Here is a 16,041-nt window from a genome sequence, read left to right on the forward strand (position 1 = left end):
CCAAGTTACATTACTTCTTTGTGCCTCAGTTTCTTCATCTACAAAATGGGAATAATAATATCTACATCATAGCTAATTGATGCAGATTCAAGGAGTTAACATCTGCGAGCATATGGCAGCTACGAGATAAATGAATGCCTGCTAAATACTGAAATGACTCTCTGAACACAAAAAGTCCTTACATGCTCTACAGATCAACTGCTATCCCCCTGGAGCACTACGTGAGAATTTCTTAAAATCAAGCACAAACAAGTCTCCTTTTCAAAGCAGGAAATGTCTGCCTCATTCCAACATGTGTAACAATACTTTAAAGCAGAGGGAAGGCAAAGAAAGGCTTGAAGGCCACATTTGCTGCATGTTTTTGTAAATAAACTCTGTTGGGACACAGCTAATTCCACTGGTTTATGTATTGTCTACGTCTGGTTTTGTGCTACAGGGGCAGAAATGAGTGGCTGCAATACAGGCAATATGACCCGCACAACCAAAATAGCTTCTGGAAACAGTGTCCTGTCTGTGCTTTAGAGACAGCAAAAGAAATGACAAGTCACAACATCTCTGAACTCTGTTTTTAATAACTAGCAGAAGTGACGTCATATTGCTCTGAAGCAGCTTACTTACCTCTTGCTCATTGACCAGCAGCTGGTACACTTTAACTCTGTATTCTCCTTTTTTAAGTGCTCTCCCCAGTCTAATTGTAATCTATAAATTAAAAACAGTTTTTTAGATGTATTACCTCTGCAGAATAAACAACCCATTCTCCCCACACTGTTTAGTTTGGTCTTCAAAAATTCTCTAGATTATGGGCTCTTTGAGAACAGGTGTATCTTTTACCTCTGATTCCCAGCACCTAGAACAGTAACTGACACACAGTTAACACTTAACAAATGTTTGTTAGATGAATGAAAAAAAACGACCAATCACTAAACATAAAAACAAAAAATGACCCTCTTAGGGCTATCTATTTAATCTTACTTGGAAACAGGGCAAGATGTTCTCAAATCTATCATGTAAAACAGACTCTAATTATTTGAAATGATTTTAATCAACCTTATTGTCGTCTGAAAAGGATGAAAGTGTCTCGTTCAGCCGGACGCTCTCAAACTCCTGGTTGCTGGCATACACCCGGAAGACCTTGAAGTGAGAGGACAAAGCTCCAACAAAGGGCTCTAAGTGTTGTTTGAAAGCAGCCAGTGTAATTCTTTTATCAACATGCACCATCAGCCCTAAGTACAAAAAAAAACAAAAGCGAAACAAAAAAAGAAACCTCTTAGAATATAAATAAAACAGATCATATACACTTTATTATACTGTAAGCAGGGAAAAAACACCCCCTTCAGTTATTTGACTTTAAGCTAATACACAACGTTGCATGGACAAAAAAACACAGACACGGAGCATACGATAAAATCCAACAACTTCAACAACTTCCAACGTTCTGAGAGATTGAAGTGCTAATCTATTTATTTATATACGCTGCTGAGTCCCAAACCAAACTTCAGGAAAGTCTTTTCAATTACATACATTCCTAGTTCTTCACAGTAATAATGTAGGCTCTGGCTGGGTTCCAACCGTGCCTCTTCTGCTTCCCGGCCAGCTATGTGACCTGGAGCAAGCCACTGGCCTCCTTATACCCACTTCCTCATTTTAAAAATGGAGAGAGTAGTACCTACCTCCTAGTACTGCAGTGTGAATTCAGTGAGGTTAATATGTTTATCGTGCTTTTGGCACAGTGTCAGATATCTAGTAATTGCCTCAAAAATTGTTAGTAAATTTGGTTCTGGGATTTCTACTAGAAAAAACTGTCAAGATGAGCATATGATGATATCTGTTTTATCATGTGGTTGGACCGTAACAGGAAGAGCATCTAAATGGATCAGAAACTCCCACCACCCCCCTGCAAGCTTTGATATAAACTCTCATGGCAAAGCAATAGGATTGTTTTTGGTGAGCTTTATTTCTTCTAATACTTATTAATCTTTTGTCCTTTACAAGTTACTCATGAACATACTTCTGAAATATTTCTAAGACTCCAGTCTTCATATCCTAGTAAAGAGTAACAACTTCACTCAAGTTCCTCTCTCTCTTACAATATAGACAGTGCAGTATAACAAGAGCTGCCATCCCACCTTAAGCCCGTGGTTCCTCTAGAGCCATAAGGCTCTCTCTAGGGTAGGCTCTGGTTTTCTGTAAAATTTACATCAAAAGTCAAGGGTGAGGGGCACCCTGTCTGGCTCAGTCGGTTAAGTGTCCCACTCTTGACTCCAGCTCAGGTCACACAATCTCATGGTTCATGGATTGGAGCCCCGTGTCAGCCTCTGGGCCGGCGATGCAGAGCCTGCTTGGGATATTCTCTCTCTCTCTCTCTCTCTCTCTCTCTCTCTCTCTCTCCCCCCCCCCTCCCTCCCTCTCGGCCCCTCCCCCAAGTGTATGCTCTCTCTCAAAAAAAAAAAAAAAAAAGTCAAGGATGAGACCCTCAAACATGACTGGTTTATGTTCCCAGGTTGACCCAACTTTTGGGTTGATGAATTTTTGAGTGGACTTTTTCAAATAAATTAATGTCCATTTACTGTTTTTCCGGTTATAAGATTCACTATAGAAAATGTGACCATAAAGTATGAAACAGAATATAAACATGGTGATGAACTTTTTTGTTATATATAACTTTTCAGGCAGCATTTATTCCTTTAAAATGTCCATTTCTAAAATTTAAGAAATACTAAGTAACCCAGCTTTTGGCAAATAAGCCTCTATTTACACTATCCAGCAGGTACAACATTTCTTGAGAGAAGGGTATAATGAAAAAATTACTTGATTAGAAATCAGAAGCCAATGACTAGATTTCAGTTGTTGCCTAATAAATGGCTACTGGTAAGTCATCCAATGTCTCTGGGCCTCAGTTTTCTCACAGGATCATTACACCAGTCTCACTGATTGCTGCTATGACAAATGTAGTAAATTCTAAGTCATTACTCAAACAATAAGCTATTACCACAATTTTGGTTTCTAACTCACAGTAATGTATCACAGGAAGATACAAATGTTTGTTGTTATTGATACAGTCCAATACGGTGATTAGGACCAAGTGGTTCTGTAGTGAAATGGGCTGGCCTGAATGAATTCTTGGCTCCTCCTTGTACCTTACATTTGTGACTGTGACTTGACTTCTCTGAACCTCAATTACCTCTATTATAAAATGCAGATAGTTGTGCTTATACCTTGGGGTCAGTGTATGTCAAATGTGTACTACAGCCCTGGCAAAAATTGTTGGCTTAATTGACTGGCTGTAATTATAATTTTAGAGATTACCATCATACCGTTTTCCCTATTTACCTCTTCAAACTGAAGAGTTTGGTCTCTTCACAGAGCAACCTCAAAATATCTTTAGGGTTTCTTTCTTTTATGTATCTCTTAAATGAAGTGATATCAAAATTGTACAAAGAAATTATCAGTGCAAATGCACTCTCATTTTTATTACCTTGATCTCCCTATTTATCCCTGAGTGCCTGCAGCCTATTAATAGGTCACAGTGAAACAGTATTTTCAGAGAAAGGTCCATACTCCCCGAAACAATTCCTGGATTATAACAGATAGCTTAAAGACCATCACTTTAAGTGTATTTCAGTTATTACCCATATTGTCTATACTGTACATAAAATGTCACTCTTCAGATATCAAATTCTTTGTTTATGTGTTACACCCTGGCATTTTATCACTCTGAAGAACCCGTATTATTATTCATCATCCATGTTACCCAGGTACCAACTTTCAGGTCTCTGAGGAGCTGTGATGAAACAGTCTTAGTACAGACTCCTGAAGCACGTGGCTGCTGGCTCTCAACCCTACTCCTCTACCTCTAAGCCCGTTTCCACTTTTTCTGTTCAAACAAGCCTTCTGCACGGCTTCTGAAAACCAAAATAAATTGTAGTAAACAGGTTCTCTTGATCATCATGTTTACTATTTCAACGAATGCTAGTAAACTAGCCCACTATGAATTTCCAAAAAGGTGGAAGGAGACTCCTCAGTCTACAATTCTAAGTATTCCTATTAAATTCTTAACGTTTAGACTCTCATGCAGTCAACTCTCCAGCACATCATTATAAAACAAACCACTTAAGAGAAATTTCTAACCTCTTTGTAAAAAGGAGCTGTTTTTAATTTGCTAATGATCTTGAAGGGTTGAGGATGGTAAGAAAGGGTAGCTACTGGCTATTTTTCCTTTACTCTGACGTGAGGAAAGTAAGGGACAGTGGGTAGCAGTTATGAGGTGGAGAAATGTGGACCAGGCTTACAATCAGATCACAGGAGCTGGACTGACCAGCAGTGTGACCCACTGGCTGTGTGACCCCCGGCAAATTATTTAAGTCAGTTTGAGCCAGTTTCTTCATCAGCAAAAAGTGTCTAACGGCATCAATTTCACACAGCTGTTGAGAAATAAGTGAGATGATGTGAATTAATGAGCCTTATGAAGTAAAAGTGCCACAGGGAGTTAAAACATTATTATAGAGTTTCTGTCTCCGTTGTGGCTCACGAACCCACATTTTCCCACTTGAGTTTCTGCAAGGTATCTATATGGATGTCACATGGTTCCAGTGTTACTGGGAACTAATTAAAAAGACAAATTTATGCATTTTTATTACTGATTTAATAATTTCTACCACTTCCTTTTAAGAGACTAAATTTTGAGACTATAAGCATCGTAGCAATTAACTTTCATGGTGGTTGTGGGCCTTCTCCCACCAGATGAAACATGAGGCTGCATCTTTGTCATCTCCACTTCTAACATCTACGTAGGGCCTGGCATCTTGAATGGATTCAGGAAATATTAATTGGGGGGGGGTGGATGAACAGATGGATAGAGTGGGACTCCCTTCCCACTGTCATAAAGGTAACAGCAAATGCATTCAATTCAAAGACTTATATTCTAGTAGTGGTTCCACTCCTTACTAGCTACACATATACTTTTGGGCAAGTCATCCATCCACTATGAGCTTCAGTTTTCTTATCAGTCAAATGAGGATATCAATATTTGCTTTACTAATTTCAGAGAAGCTTCAAGTGAGAACAAGTGTTTTGAAAACTAAAATTAAGAATATAAGGGGTAATATAATGCAAAGTATTTGTTTTTTTGAGCTATTTCTCTTTTATACTTGAAGAAAACTTTTGTACATTCTTTGGCTGTTTTCATCTGATGTTTTATAAAAGTCATTTTATTGTTTCCATGTAGGTGTGTTTTTGCTGTTGTTGCTTATCCAAATACCTGAACTGACAGATCTCTTCAATGTTTTTGTGATTATACACTTGAGGATTTCTAGTTTATACTCTGCTTGGAGCTTACTTCAAAGTGTCAACTTTAAAAAAGCCCCTTTCCTTTTTCTGACTTTCCCAGTTAACCATGGACTTTTTAGGGGGTGGGGGAGGGGGTTATTTGCATTGAGGGATAAAGAGAAGAGAGGGGATGCACAAATAAAAACTTTTCCTCAGCAATGAATACCAAATTTTATCTTTTTGGTATATTATTTACTTTTTAAACTATTTCTTAGTTTTTAACTTAGGGCTTTTATCATAATTCTTTCCTTTAAAACAATTCTTGATTCTTTCCTTTAAAACAATTCTTAATTCTTTTCCTTTTCTTTTTCACTTATCTTCCCCAGAGCTGTGACATCACTGCTGTCACAGGTCTGATGTGCTGCGGAGGTCCAAAGACAGTTGTTGTTACAACTGCCCCGAAAATGAAAGCAAAGGCAACAGAGAACACTCTTATAATCCAGGAAGTTACGGGTGATCCTGGAACAAAGTACCTAACTCTTAGCTGGTTCCTTTCTTAACTAAAAATTTAAATAAACTGAGAAACCAATTGGTGCTGTTTCAAGGAGTTTTCTTTCTAAGTACATACATTTATGTCCTTCCCCAGAACCTTCGTCTGCAGCATAGGGTTCTGCTTTGAAATACATGTACTGTATTTCTCCCCTGCTCTTGCCACTCTCATCGTATTCACTATCCGTTCCAGAGTCTTCTTCTGCTGTGTCCCATGTCTCTTTTTTGCCTTCATTTGCTTTAGTTCTTCTACTACTCGTGATGCTATGAGAGTCAAGTCCATTAGCCAAAGGAATCTGAGCATTATCAGCATTGCACAAAGTGTCACTGCTGTGACTGGAGCTAAGAATGTCACTGTCCACTGAACTTGTACTCCTGTCATTATTCACATCTGAGTCTGATCGTTCTTCAGATTGAAAATTTTCGGGATCAGAAGTCTGAATGTGCTGTTCAAGTTCTCTATTGTCCACTGACGCTGAAGAGTCCCTCTCATTGAGAGGTGATTCTATGTTTTCAAAGTCACTTGTCTCAGTACTTTTGCTGCTGTCTCCATTATCTCCATCTTGCTGCTGCTGTAGTGACAAGCTTTTGAGTTTTTCAGTGCTTTCTTCGAGAATAGCTTCCACAGACTTGAGGCTCCCCACAGGTCCTTTGACTCTATCACAGTCATCATCCACGTTACCACCAGAATCACCCCCAGCTTTCTGGCACGCTGTCCTTTTGGAGTAAGAGCCTGGGGACTGTTCAGGTAACAAAACAAATAATCTGATCGTATTTGCATGACGATCCAGGAGTTTCCACAAATGAGAGTCTGTAAAGGCCATCTGGTAATCCAAAGTCTCAGAACTTTCAACAAATACCTAAATAGTAAGAGAGTTACATTACATCATTAATTTTAGTGACATTCATTCTCACTCATATCACCTCAATACAAGACAAAATGTTGTAAAATTTGGGATGATGACATTTCTAAAGGAAATGTGTATGGTTTTTGGAGACTAAATACAATAAATATTATGTTCATATGTCTTTGTAATTAGCCATAAAACTGTGCTAAGATAGATGAGACACACACATGCGCACATGCACACACAGATACCTTGTTTACTGGATTTTCTATTTTCAGAAAGTTTTTGTATTCCACATCTTGCTCATTAGAAAAACAAGCATAGCATGAACATGGATAGAGGAACATGTATAAAGGCATTTTGGGAATGTAATACCAAAATCCAGATTATAGAAAAAAAACCTAATGGACAAATGACTTGATTCTAGAGCAAATAAATGACAAGGAAATAAATACACATAGAGGGATCTGTAGGTTAAAATAGACTTGAGAGGTACATCATGGACTTTATTTGGATCCTACCTGAACAAATAAATCCTGTCAGAAAAAAATTTTACAAGATAATAAGGGAAGCTTGACTAGACATTTGTTGATATTAATTCTGTTAATTTTCTAGATGTAATAATATAATTATAGTTATGTTTTTAAAGAGTTCTCACCTTTTAGAGATAGACATCCAGATTATTTATAGATGAAATGCTATTTCATCTGGGGATGTTTTTCAAATAATCTGGGGGAAGTACTGGTTAAATACAGATAACCAGTGTCCAATCAATGTTACAGATTAGGATCATTAGCTAACCATTTAAAGAAAAAAATAAAGTGAGATCCCTCCTACTTTTCACCCTAAAATGGTATTAGGGCGGATTTTAATGATACACACATAAGCACCACACAAAAGTATCCAAAGAAAACAGAGGTGAATAAAAATTACACCTTAGGAATAGTAAGACAATACTAAAAAAGGTTAAATGAGATAAAAGACTAGACTGCACTAAGATGAATGAGAACGGAAAAGGCAATAAATAAAACATGGCAAACAGGGAAAATTTTGGATTCAATTGATCCAGGGTAAACTGATGGTGTTATGAATAAACACACAGGAAAAATCATTTATCAATGATAGAACACGTCAAGAGATGAAACAGATCAATGTGAACTTTCTCTTTTCTATCTGAGATAAATAAGTAGGCAAAGGGTGAACCCCTTTGGGTGAACCCAAATGACAATCTTCTCTAGAGTAGGCATGTCTTTGACTTTCCCCATCAAGTAGTGCTTTATGGGAGAAGCTCAAGAACGAATGTAACATAATTTACAGAATTCAGAGGACAAGATTGTTGTGGACAGAAATAGTCAGTAAGGCTTCACCAAAGAGGCAGGACTAATCTGCGCCTTGAAAAAAAATGTAGGGAGAGGGGGAAGAATACTGCAGGCCGGCAGAGGTAGCTCATGAACAAGACCTAGAGGAGAACCGACAGACGGATGGAGTAGGACAGAAAGAAGCCTGATCTGACCTGATTACAAAGGAAGGTAATTGCCGAGATGCTGGGAGAATTTACGAGGGAAATTACAGACACCTAGTGGATGGCTCTAGAGGCCAGACTTATAATATGAAACTTAATTTACTATTACCAGCATAGACAATAGTAATGAAGAAATAAAAGACATACCTTGTTACTTCTAAAAAACCCTTCAGCTTTCAGGGTCTTACTGGGCACAGTGAGGAGGCGCAGATCATTGTGGCAGCGCTCTAGCACTATCCGCATGGTTTCAGCAGGTAAATGGATGGCCTGCAATGGAAGCAAGTCAGTAAAAAGGACTCGCAAGGATAATTCTGCTGGACTTGGAAATGTGGATGAAGACACACTGCTGAGTTCTTAGAAACAGAAAGAAAATTAAAAGAAAATAATCTTAGTGGAGGTTTATAAATTTTTAAAGAATCTATGGGAAAAATTTTAGTCCTATCCATTAATTATGCTGTAAATTAGGTGAACAAAGTATCACTTATGAATGGATGCTCTGAAACTATTTTAAAGGTAATGATTTTTCACTAAAAATTCTATTCCTCTCGCACTTGCAAAGTAAATGAGGGGATGTGGTTCCAAAGAAACTGAGTAACTGACACTTTGAGAACAGATGTCAAACTAGTAACTGTTTACCTCCTGAACTTTTGATGAGTTCTTTTGGAATAGTTAATACTTTTACTAAATCATTTTTCTTCTGCGTAAAATGAGATTAAATTAATAGGTAAAGTTTCAAGTTACTCTAAAAGTACATGTCCTTAATCTGAGGTATCATTTTAGGAATTTCACAAGAAATGAGCAGACAAAAAAATTTACATTTAAAAAAACATGATGTGTTTTCAATACAACTAATGATAACTAATTCTTTGGTGGTCTAGTTAGACTTTATCTGCTGCCTTTTTTGGCAAAATACTTTGTGACTGCCTTTATTCTCTACAGATATATTCTCCCCCAATAAAATTATTAACTTCTTCAGGAAGGCAATGTCATATGTTTCTTTTGTATTCTACCTCAATGCTCATACTCTAGATTAAACTGTAATAAGGAGCAAGTACACTTATATAGTCTTTCTAAGAGCAATTTAATTGTAAAATCTATCTCCAAAACATGATTTATCTCCTCAAATTATCTATTACTTTGGCAGAAGTATTAGAGGTCATTGTTGTTTTTTTAACGCAATAATAATTAAAACCCAACTTTTATATAATAACAATTTTTCTCCACAAACAGAGCATTTATTTGTTCCATTAACATTCACAACAACCCTGTTAAAATAGGCATTAAAAAAAAAAAAAACCTAGATGAGATCAAAGACAATACTGCCATAGAGGAATGACTAGAAAGTGGATCAACTTCTTGCTTGCTATTACTGAATAATTTCCACTACAGCAAGTCATCTAAACCTGGGGCTTAAGAATCCTGAAAAATTTCACCTGTGTTTGTGTGCTCAGTGTTCTACAGAGTACAGTATAATCATTTCTCTAGAGTGGACTAGCTTGGCCCAGGGAAATTTGAATGTTTTCATCATATTTTTCCAGCTCACAAATTCTGAATGAGTCTATGTTCTTTATCACTAACTCACCAAATATGGCCAGTATTTAATTCACCACCTTCCCTGTCAAATCTGCTCCCCTACCCTACTCTTCCATTTTGATTACTAGATCACTACTTTGTGGCTACCCAAGTTCAAAACTCCTCAAAGCATCTGTGCTCCTTCTTGCCTTACTCCAACCAATCCCAAGTCCTGCAGATTCTATGCATATAATCATTCTTACAATCTACCCCTTCTCTCCTTTCTGGTCCAATGCCTTCACCTGCACTATTTCCACAGCCTCCTCATCTACTTTACGAACTCCCCCTCTATCCAGGAACTTACCGTTCTACAGCAGAACTGTCATCATACCACTGCTGAACTTAGGAAAACAAATAACATACTTCCCATTGCCCACATCAAATAGAGCCCATGCTTTTGTGTTTACTATTTAAAAACTCTCCATGAAATAAAGGAGAGTTCTATTTCTAGGCCTGTACTTCTATTTCTAGGCCTGTACTATACAGAGGTTGAGCCAAACACATATGCCATCACTGTGTGCGCTTGCCTCACACTTCCTGACCTCCATACTTTGGTCACTTGGTGTCTTCCACTTGAAGTGTGTTTCTCTTCTAACTGTACTTGCCTCCTGCCAGTAAGTACTAGTTCCCACACTCATAACTATCACACAATGCTTTGTACAGAACAAGCACTCAAAAATATTCACTGACCAATTTTAAAACTTACCTTTGAAATAAGCTGTTTGAACTCTGTGACCGTTTGATTTAAGTAAGCACGAACAGTGACAGGAGCAGCTACAGATTCTGCCTTAAGATCAACAACATGAACTTTCACCATCACTTCTGAAAAACACAAAACATTTGAAAAATACAAAAACATAAATGGATGTTATTTTTAAAAGTCATGAGCACTGACATGAGCACTGCATTCCTAATGTATTTCCAATAGATGGCAAGGTAATATTTTCCTAACTATTAAGATAGTAGACATAACAATGTTACACATGTATATAATACATGATAAACTTCTCCTTGCAATGTATTACATTACAAACATCTACAAAGAAATGGAAATGAGGCTAATAAAAAAGTTCTCCTAGGTCTCTTTAAAACAATGACAACAGTCACAGGGAGGGGGACAAAACATAAAAGACTCTTAAATATGGAGAACAAACAGAGGGCTACTGGAGGGGTTGTGGGAGGGGGATGGGCTAAATGGGAAAGGGGCATTAAGGAATCTACTCCTGAAATCATTGTTGCACTATATGGATTAACTAATTTGGATGTAAATTATAAAAATAAAACAAAACAAAACAAAAAACAATGACAACAGTCAAAATATGATTTTTGAAAAATTCATGGTTTGTTTCCTTGTAAAACATAACACAAATTTATCAACCACATTAAAAATGCATATCCAGGTACTCCTGGGTGGCTCAGTCAGTTAAAGCACTGACTCTTAATCTCAGCTCAGGTCATGATCTCACAGTTAATGAGTTCAAACCCTGCACTGGGTTCTGTGCAGATGGTGTGGGGATTCTGTCTCTCCTCCTCTCTGCCCCTCCTCCACTTGTGCACTTATGCTCTCTCTCTCTCAGAATGAATAAATAAACTTAAAATACATATCCAAAGTTGCAAAATACAGACCTAAACCACAACATTAAATTACTAGAGAATGCAGAACAAATTCTAAAGGGGACCCAGCAACCCTATTTGCTTTTGATCAACCTTCATTATACCACTCAAGACCTTGTTCATAATCAAAGACTTCTTCTCCTCCAAATAATATTCTCTACATTCTACAGAAGAGTCTACAGAAAAATGCTTTGGTTTACATGGTTTGTTTTTTTCACTTAAATTTTTCATATTACAACTTAATCCTATCTTCTCTTCTGTTTTCAGATTATATATAACTAAACTTTTAGTTACTAGAAAAGCAAATGATCTTCAAACACTTAGTTATTCTCTGGCTTAAATGTTTTAATTTCCTTTATGAAGTGTATATAAATGGTCAGGTTTTTCCCTAGATTTCTAATCTAAACCTGATAAAATATTCTGCTAAAGTCATTATTAATGAATAAATAAAACGCTATCTGCAAGTTTTACAATCCACACTCACACGTATAGTTCTCTTTTTCTTTTTTTTTTTAAGTTTGTTTATTTTTGAGAGAGAGCGTGAGCAGAGAAGGGGCAGAGAGAGAGGGAAACACAGAATCACAAGCAGGGTCCGGGCTCTGAGCTGTCAGCACAGGGCCCAATGTGGGCTTGAACCCATGAACCGCAAGATCATGACCTGAGCTGAAGTCAGACGCTGAGCCACCCAGATGTCCCTAAAGTTCTCTTTTTAAAAAGTGGTTTTATTGCTGACTCATGTTACACTTTAATCATCATTTTTGCTATCTAGACCAAAAATAATCTGCAAGGAAATGCTCCAAAGGAACTCTCTACAAACAGAACAGAGTCTGACTGATGGAGCCCTGAAGAGTATCATACTTAATCTACTTTGAAAAGAGGAGCCTTAATTAAAAAAAAACAAAAAACAAAGAGAGGTTTATAGCATCTGCAGAGAAATAGAATTTGAGAGTAGAAGGCTTTTTACTTTTGCTTTTTTGAGAGAGCCAAAGAGAGCATGTAAGCACATGCACAAGTGGGGGAGGGGCAGAGAGAGGGAAAGAGAATCCCAAGCAGGCTTTACTATCAGTGTGGAGCCTGATGAGGGGCTCAAACTCATGAACCATGAGATTATGACCTGAGCTGAAATTAAGAGTAGGACACTTACCCGATTGAGCCACCTAGGCAGGCGCCCCCAGAAGAAGGTTTTTGTGAGTTCAATTTTTAGGAATAAAAGTAGAGAACATAAGTCTGAATTGTAACAACCAATAGAAGGGATTCAGGGTTATGCAACAATAGTGAGAATTCTCTAAAGTTACTTAAACATTTTTATTTTCCCCTATTTGTTACAGTTTACATAGTGATTACTAGAAAACTTTGGTCATGTAACTGTCTTTAGGGACTACTCTGGGTAAAGCTAGGAGTGTGGTATTTTGCTTTCCACATCAGTCTCAAACAAACAAACAAAAAAACCCTCAAGATATTGAGGACTGTGACAGATTTAATGAAGACAAAAAAAAAATGAAGTTCCTGGGACCTGCAAAAATGGAGAAGATGGAGAAAAATAAAAAGTGTTGGCAGCAATGGGTTATGAAACCACTTCATCAAGGAAACCCTGAAAAATAAGATTCTACTTCTGAGAGTTGATGAGACTATACTGTTTTTGGACTTTTTTTCTGTATAAATAGAGAGAAGGGGGGAAGAGAAGGGAGGATGGTTCAGCACTGAAAAAGAAAAATCCCACTGAAGGCTGCAAGCTAATTTTTTTAAATTTTGTATATAGCTCTTTGAAAGTAATCTAGAAGTTAATTCTAAGCTTGTTGCTACTTCCTAACCTATCAAAATTATTCTGCATTTTAAGACATAAAAAAAATTAAAATTAAACTCATTTCTATTAAAAAACCTTCTCGTGAAAATTTTAAGTCCAGTACAACCGTAAAATTCTTTACCTCCAGGTTTGTAAGACTGGAAAACTTGGTCAGGTTTTCTCGTCTCCAACAGTAGATCAAACATGTATGTTGACTTGACTCCTCCTAGTAGAAGTCCCATTGGGGTATCTTCCTCTCCTTCATACGATCGTTCAAGGTAATCATGAAACTCATCATATTTAACAAGGCGACAGCAATCCATGGGTATGACCTCTTCTAAATCCATCATCTAAAAGAAAACAAGGCCAGGCGGGGGACACACACACACACACACACACACACACACACACACACACACACAGATATATGCACACACACACATACACACACACACACACACACACACACACACACACACACAGTTTAGTCTGATGTGTAATTCCACCACCAATAGGTCCTAGCAAACAATAAAATTCATATATTTATGATTTGCATCAAAGTTCAAAGACATCAAAGTTAAAGGCATAACTTCAATGCTATTTTTAATTATTTCATTATCCCCTAAATAATGCAACTTATGCACTAACAAATTTTTAAAACATTCCTAGTTTTAAAAAAAGTTAACATTCTAAACTTTAGATGAACTCAAAATCAATGTATTATAATCCCTTGCTCTATAATCACTACTCTGGAACCCAGGGGAGAACAACCAAGAGAATATGCAGCTTCTGTTGCATTAATCCAATCTGGAGAAGAACTGGTGATGACATGTTTGGGTTTAACCATCTTTCTAAGCGCAGGGGATAGCACGCGTCGCAGAGCCACCAGAGAGGCCACAGCTTCCGTGTCTCCCATGCGCCACCTCGCAGCTCCCCTTCCATATGAGCCTCCAGCATATCTACAGCTCAGGGCATGGAATTTCTGTCATAAAATCTCCCTCTGGCCCATGTTACTGGTAGATGGCATACTCTGGATGCAACATCTCTTAAGTGAAAAATGAACTGCCTGGAGACAGAAAGGATTACTTCAAAGTATTTCATACTTATTTAAGGTTTGTGATTAGGACCTTCAAGAAAAACAGTAAGCTTTGGTGTGCGTCCCCACCGACCTCTATTCCCCCCACTCCTCCCAAAGATGGAGCTCTCTTTCTGGTACATAAGACTGACTTATTTCTCTCTTCTGTTTGTTTGACTCTTTGTATTTATGAACTTTTACTTCTGACTTTTAAGACAATCTTTGTCTTCCTGCATTAAAAACTGCTGGAATATAAACTACTGTTACTGCTATTACAGACTGTAAAATTGTGTAAAAACTGTTAAGATGTTTTCTCTATTTTAGTTTCATTTGGTTTCACTACTGTTTTGCAAAGATGATGCTTACAGTCCACTGTGTTTAAAGGATTTTTACTTTTAATGAGGTAAATCCGGAGCTATGTATCAATTTTACTGTTTGTTCATTCATTTGCTCATCCACATACCCACCCAAATTTTCATTTTCCTGCACACCAGGAAAAAGTACTGGAAATGCAATTGTGAGCAAAACCAGAACACTGTAATGTAGCATGCAATTTTTTCTCTAACTAATGACTTTAATTTCAGTTCAATGATGTTCATATTTACATGGAAAGGGCAAAAATTTGTCAAGTATTACAGACAACATTTGGAATAATCTGGTTAAAGAATGCTTCCGTTTCTATTTGCCTTTCAAAACCCACTAATAACTTTACATTATTCTTAGAATAAATTGCAACCTACTATTTGTATAAAGTCTCTAATTTGATTTTAAGCTACTCTCCTCTCATTCAAGACAATCTAAATACAATGTCCCTTTTATCAGTTTTTTGATCACGGCGGCCACGACCTCATCTCAGTTTTCACACATGTTGTTACCTCTACTAAAATATTCTCCCCAACTTTTTGCATAGCTGCCTGCTTCTCATGGTTAACATCTCAGGAGAAATAATCTCAATATATTACTGACTTACTTTACGGCATCTAAACAATAAAATATTTGCAAATTGTGGGAGGGTCTCAATGCATATCTGTTAAATGAATGAAAAAGAATAAATGTTTTTGTTTCTAATTCTAATTCTTGTTCTACAAAACTGAACTGGCTTTCAGGGTGAGAAATTTCTCCAACTCAGTTGGGTATGTTCCAAAGAAGATGTATAAGCTACACCCACTGAGAGAGAGATGATGTAAATAGACTATCAAGTTTACTGCAAGTGCTGATATTACTACTGGCCATAATAAAAATTTTGGAAAAGAGATTACTATTGTTACCTAAGATATCAATAATTAAATGTCAACAGTGCAATTAAACATACCTTATAAGCCATTTCTACTGCTTCCTTTAATGTCTTATCCTTATGAACCTCCAATTTATTTTCCATCATTACTTGTTTCACAGGATGCAAACAGAATAATTTTATCTAGAAAATGTAAAATAGTGTCATCATCTCAGCAAGTCATCAAGTCAAAATGTAATTCTTCTGCAGACAGTATTTTTTTCCTAATAGTCAAAATATTACAATTAAAAAAATATATAACTTAAATCATTCTCTTCCATGTCTATTTTTCTCAACAACAAATATAGTGATTATATTTCATCTTATAAGAATTCAAAAACATTAATTTTAACAACTGCATGTTTCTTTATAAGCATGTATCATAATTTAAGTAATCATTCTCTTACTGACATACTTTCAGGTTGTTTCAAGTTTGTCCCCTGTTTGGAAAATACTGTGATCAATGTCCTTGCTGCCAAAATTTTTATAGCATCTGTGGTTATCTCATTAAGAGATATTTTCTTAAGAGAATTCTATTAA

At 36.8% G+C, this 16,041-nt stretch overlaps 1 protein-coding gene across 2 annotated transcripts in view; it reads right to left on the reverse strand.

Moving 5' to 3' along the window:
- The window catches only part of USP47 (ubiquitin specific peptidase 47), a 108,066-nt gene that overhangs the window by 10,713 nt on the left and 81,312 nt on the right, over window positions 1-16,041 (reverse strand). For both annotated transcript variants that reach the window (XM_015068720.3, XM_015068719.3), the window contains 7 exons: window positions 15,541-15,645; window positions 13,296-13,503; window positions 10,463-10,578; window positions 8,332-8,451; window positions 5,894-6,674; window positions 1,048-1,223; window positions 619-699 (listed from right to left, as the gene is read on the reverse strand). In XM_015068720.3, the coding sequence (XP_014924206.1) occupies window positions 619-699; window positions 1,048-1,223; window positions 5,894-6,674; window positions 8,332-8,451; window positions 10,463-10,578; window positions 13,296-13,503; window positions 15,541-15,645 (1,587 nt within the window). The remainder of the gene's footprint in view (window positions 1-618; window positions 700-1,047; window positions 1,224-5,893; window positions 6,675-8,331; window positions 8,452-10,462; window positions 10,579-13,295; window positions 13,504-15,540; window positions 15,646-16,041) is intronic.

The sequence above is a fragment of the Acinonyx jubatus genome, chromosome D1, assembly GCF_027475565.1.
Source record: "Acinonyx jubatus isolate Ajub_Pintada_27869175 chromosome D1, VMU_Ajub_asm_v1.0, whole genome shotgun sequence".
Classification (NCBI taxonomy): domain Eukaryota; kingdom Metazoa; phylum Chordata; class Mammalia; order Carnivora; family Felidae; genus Acinonyx; species Acinonyx jubatus.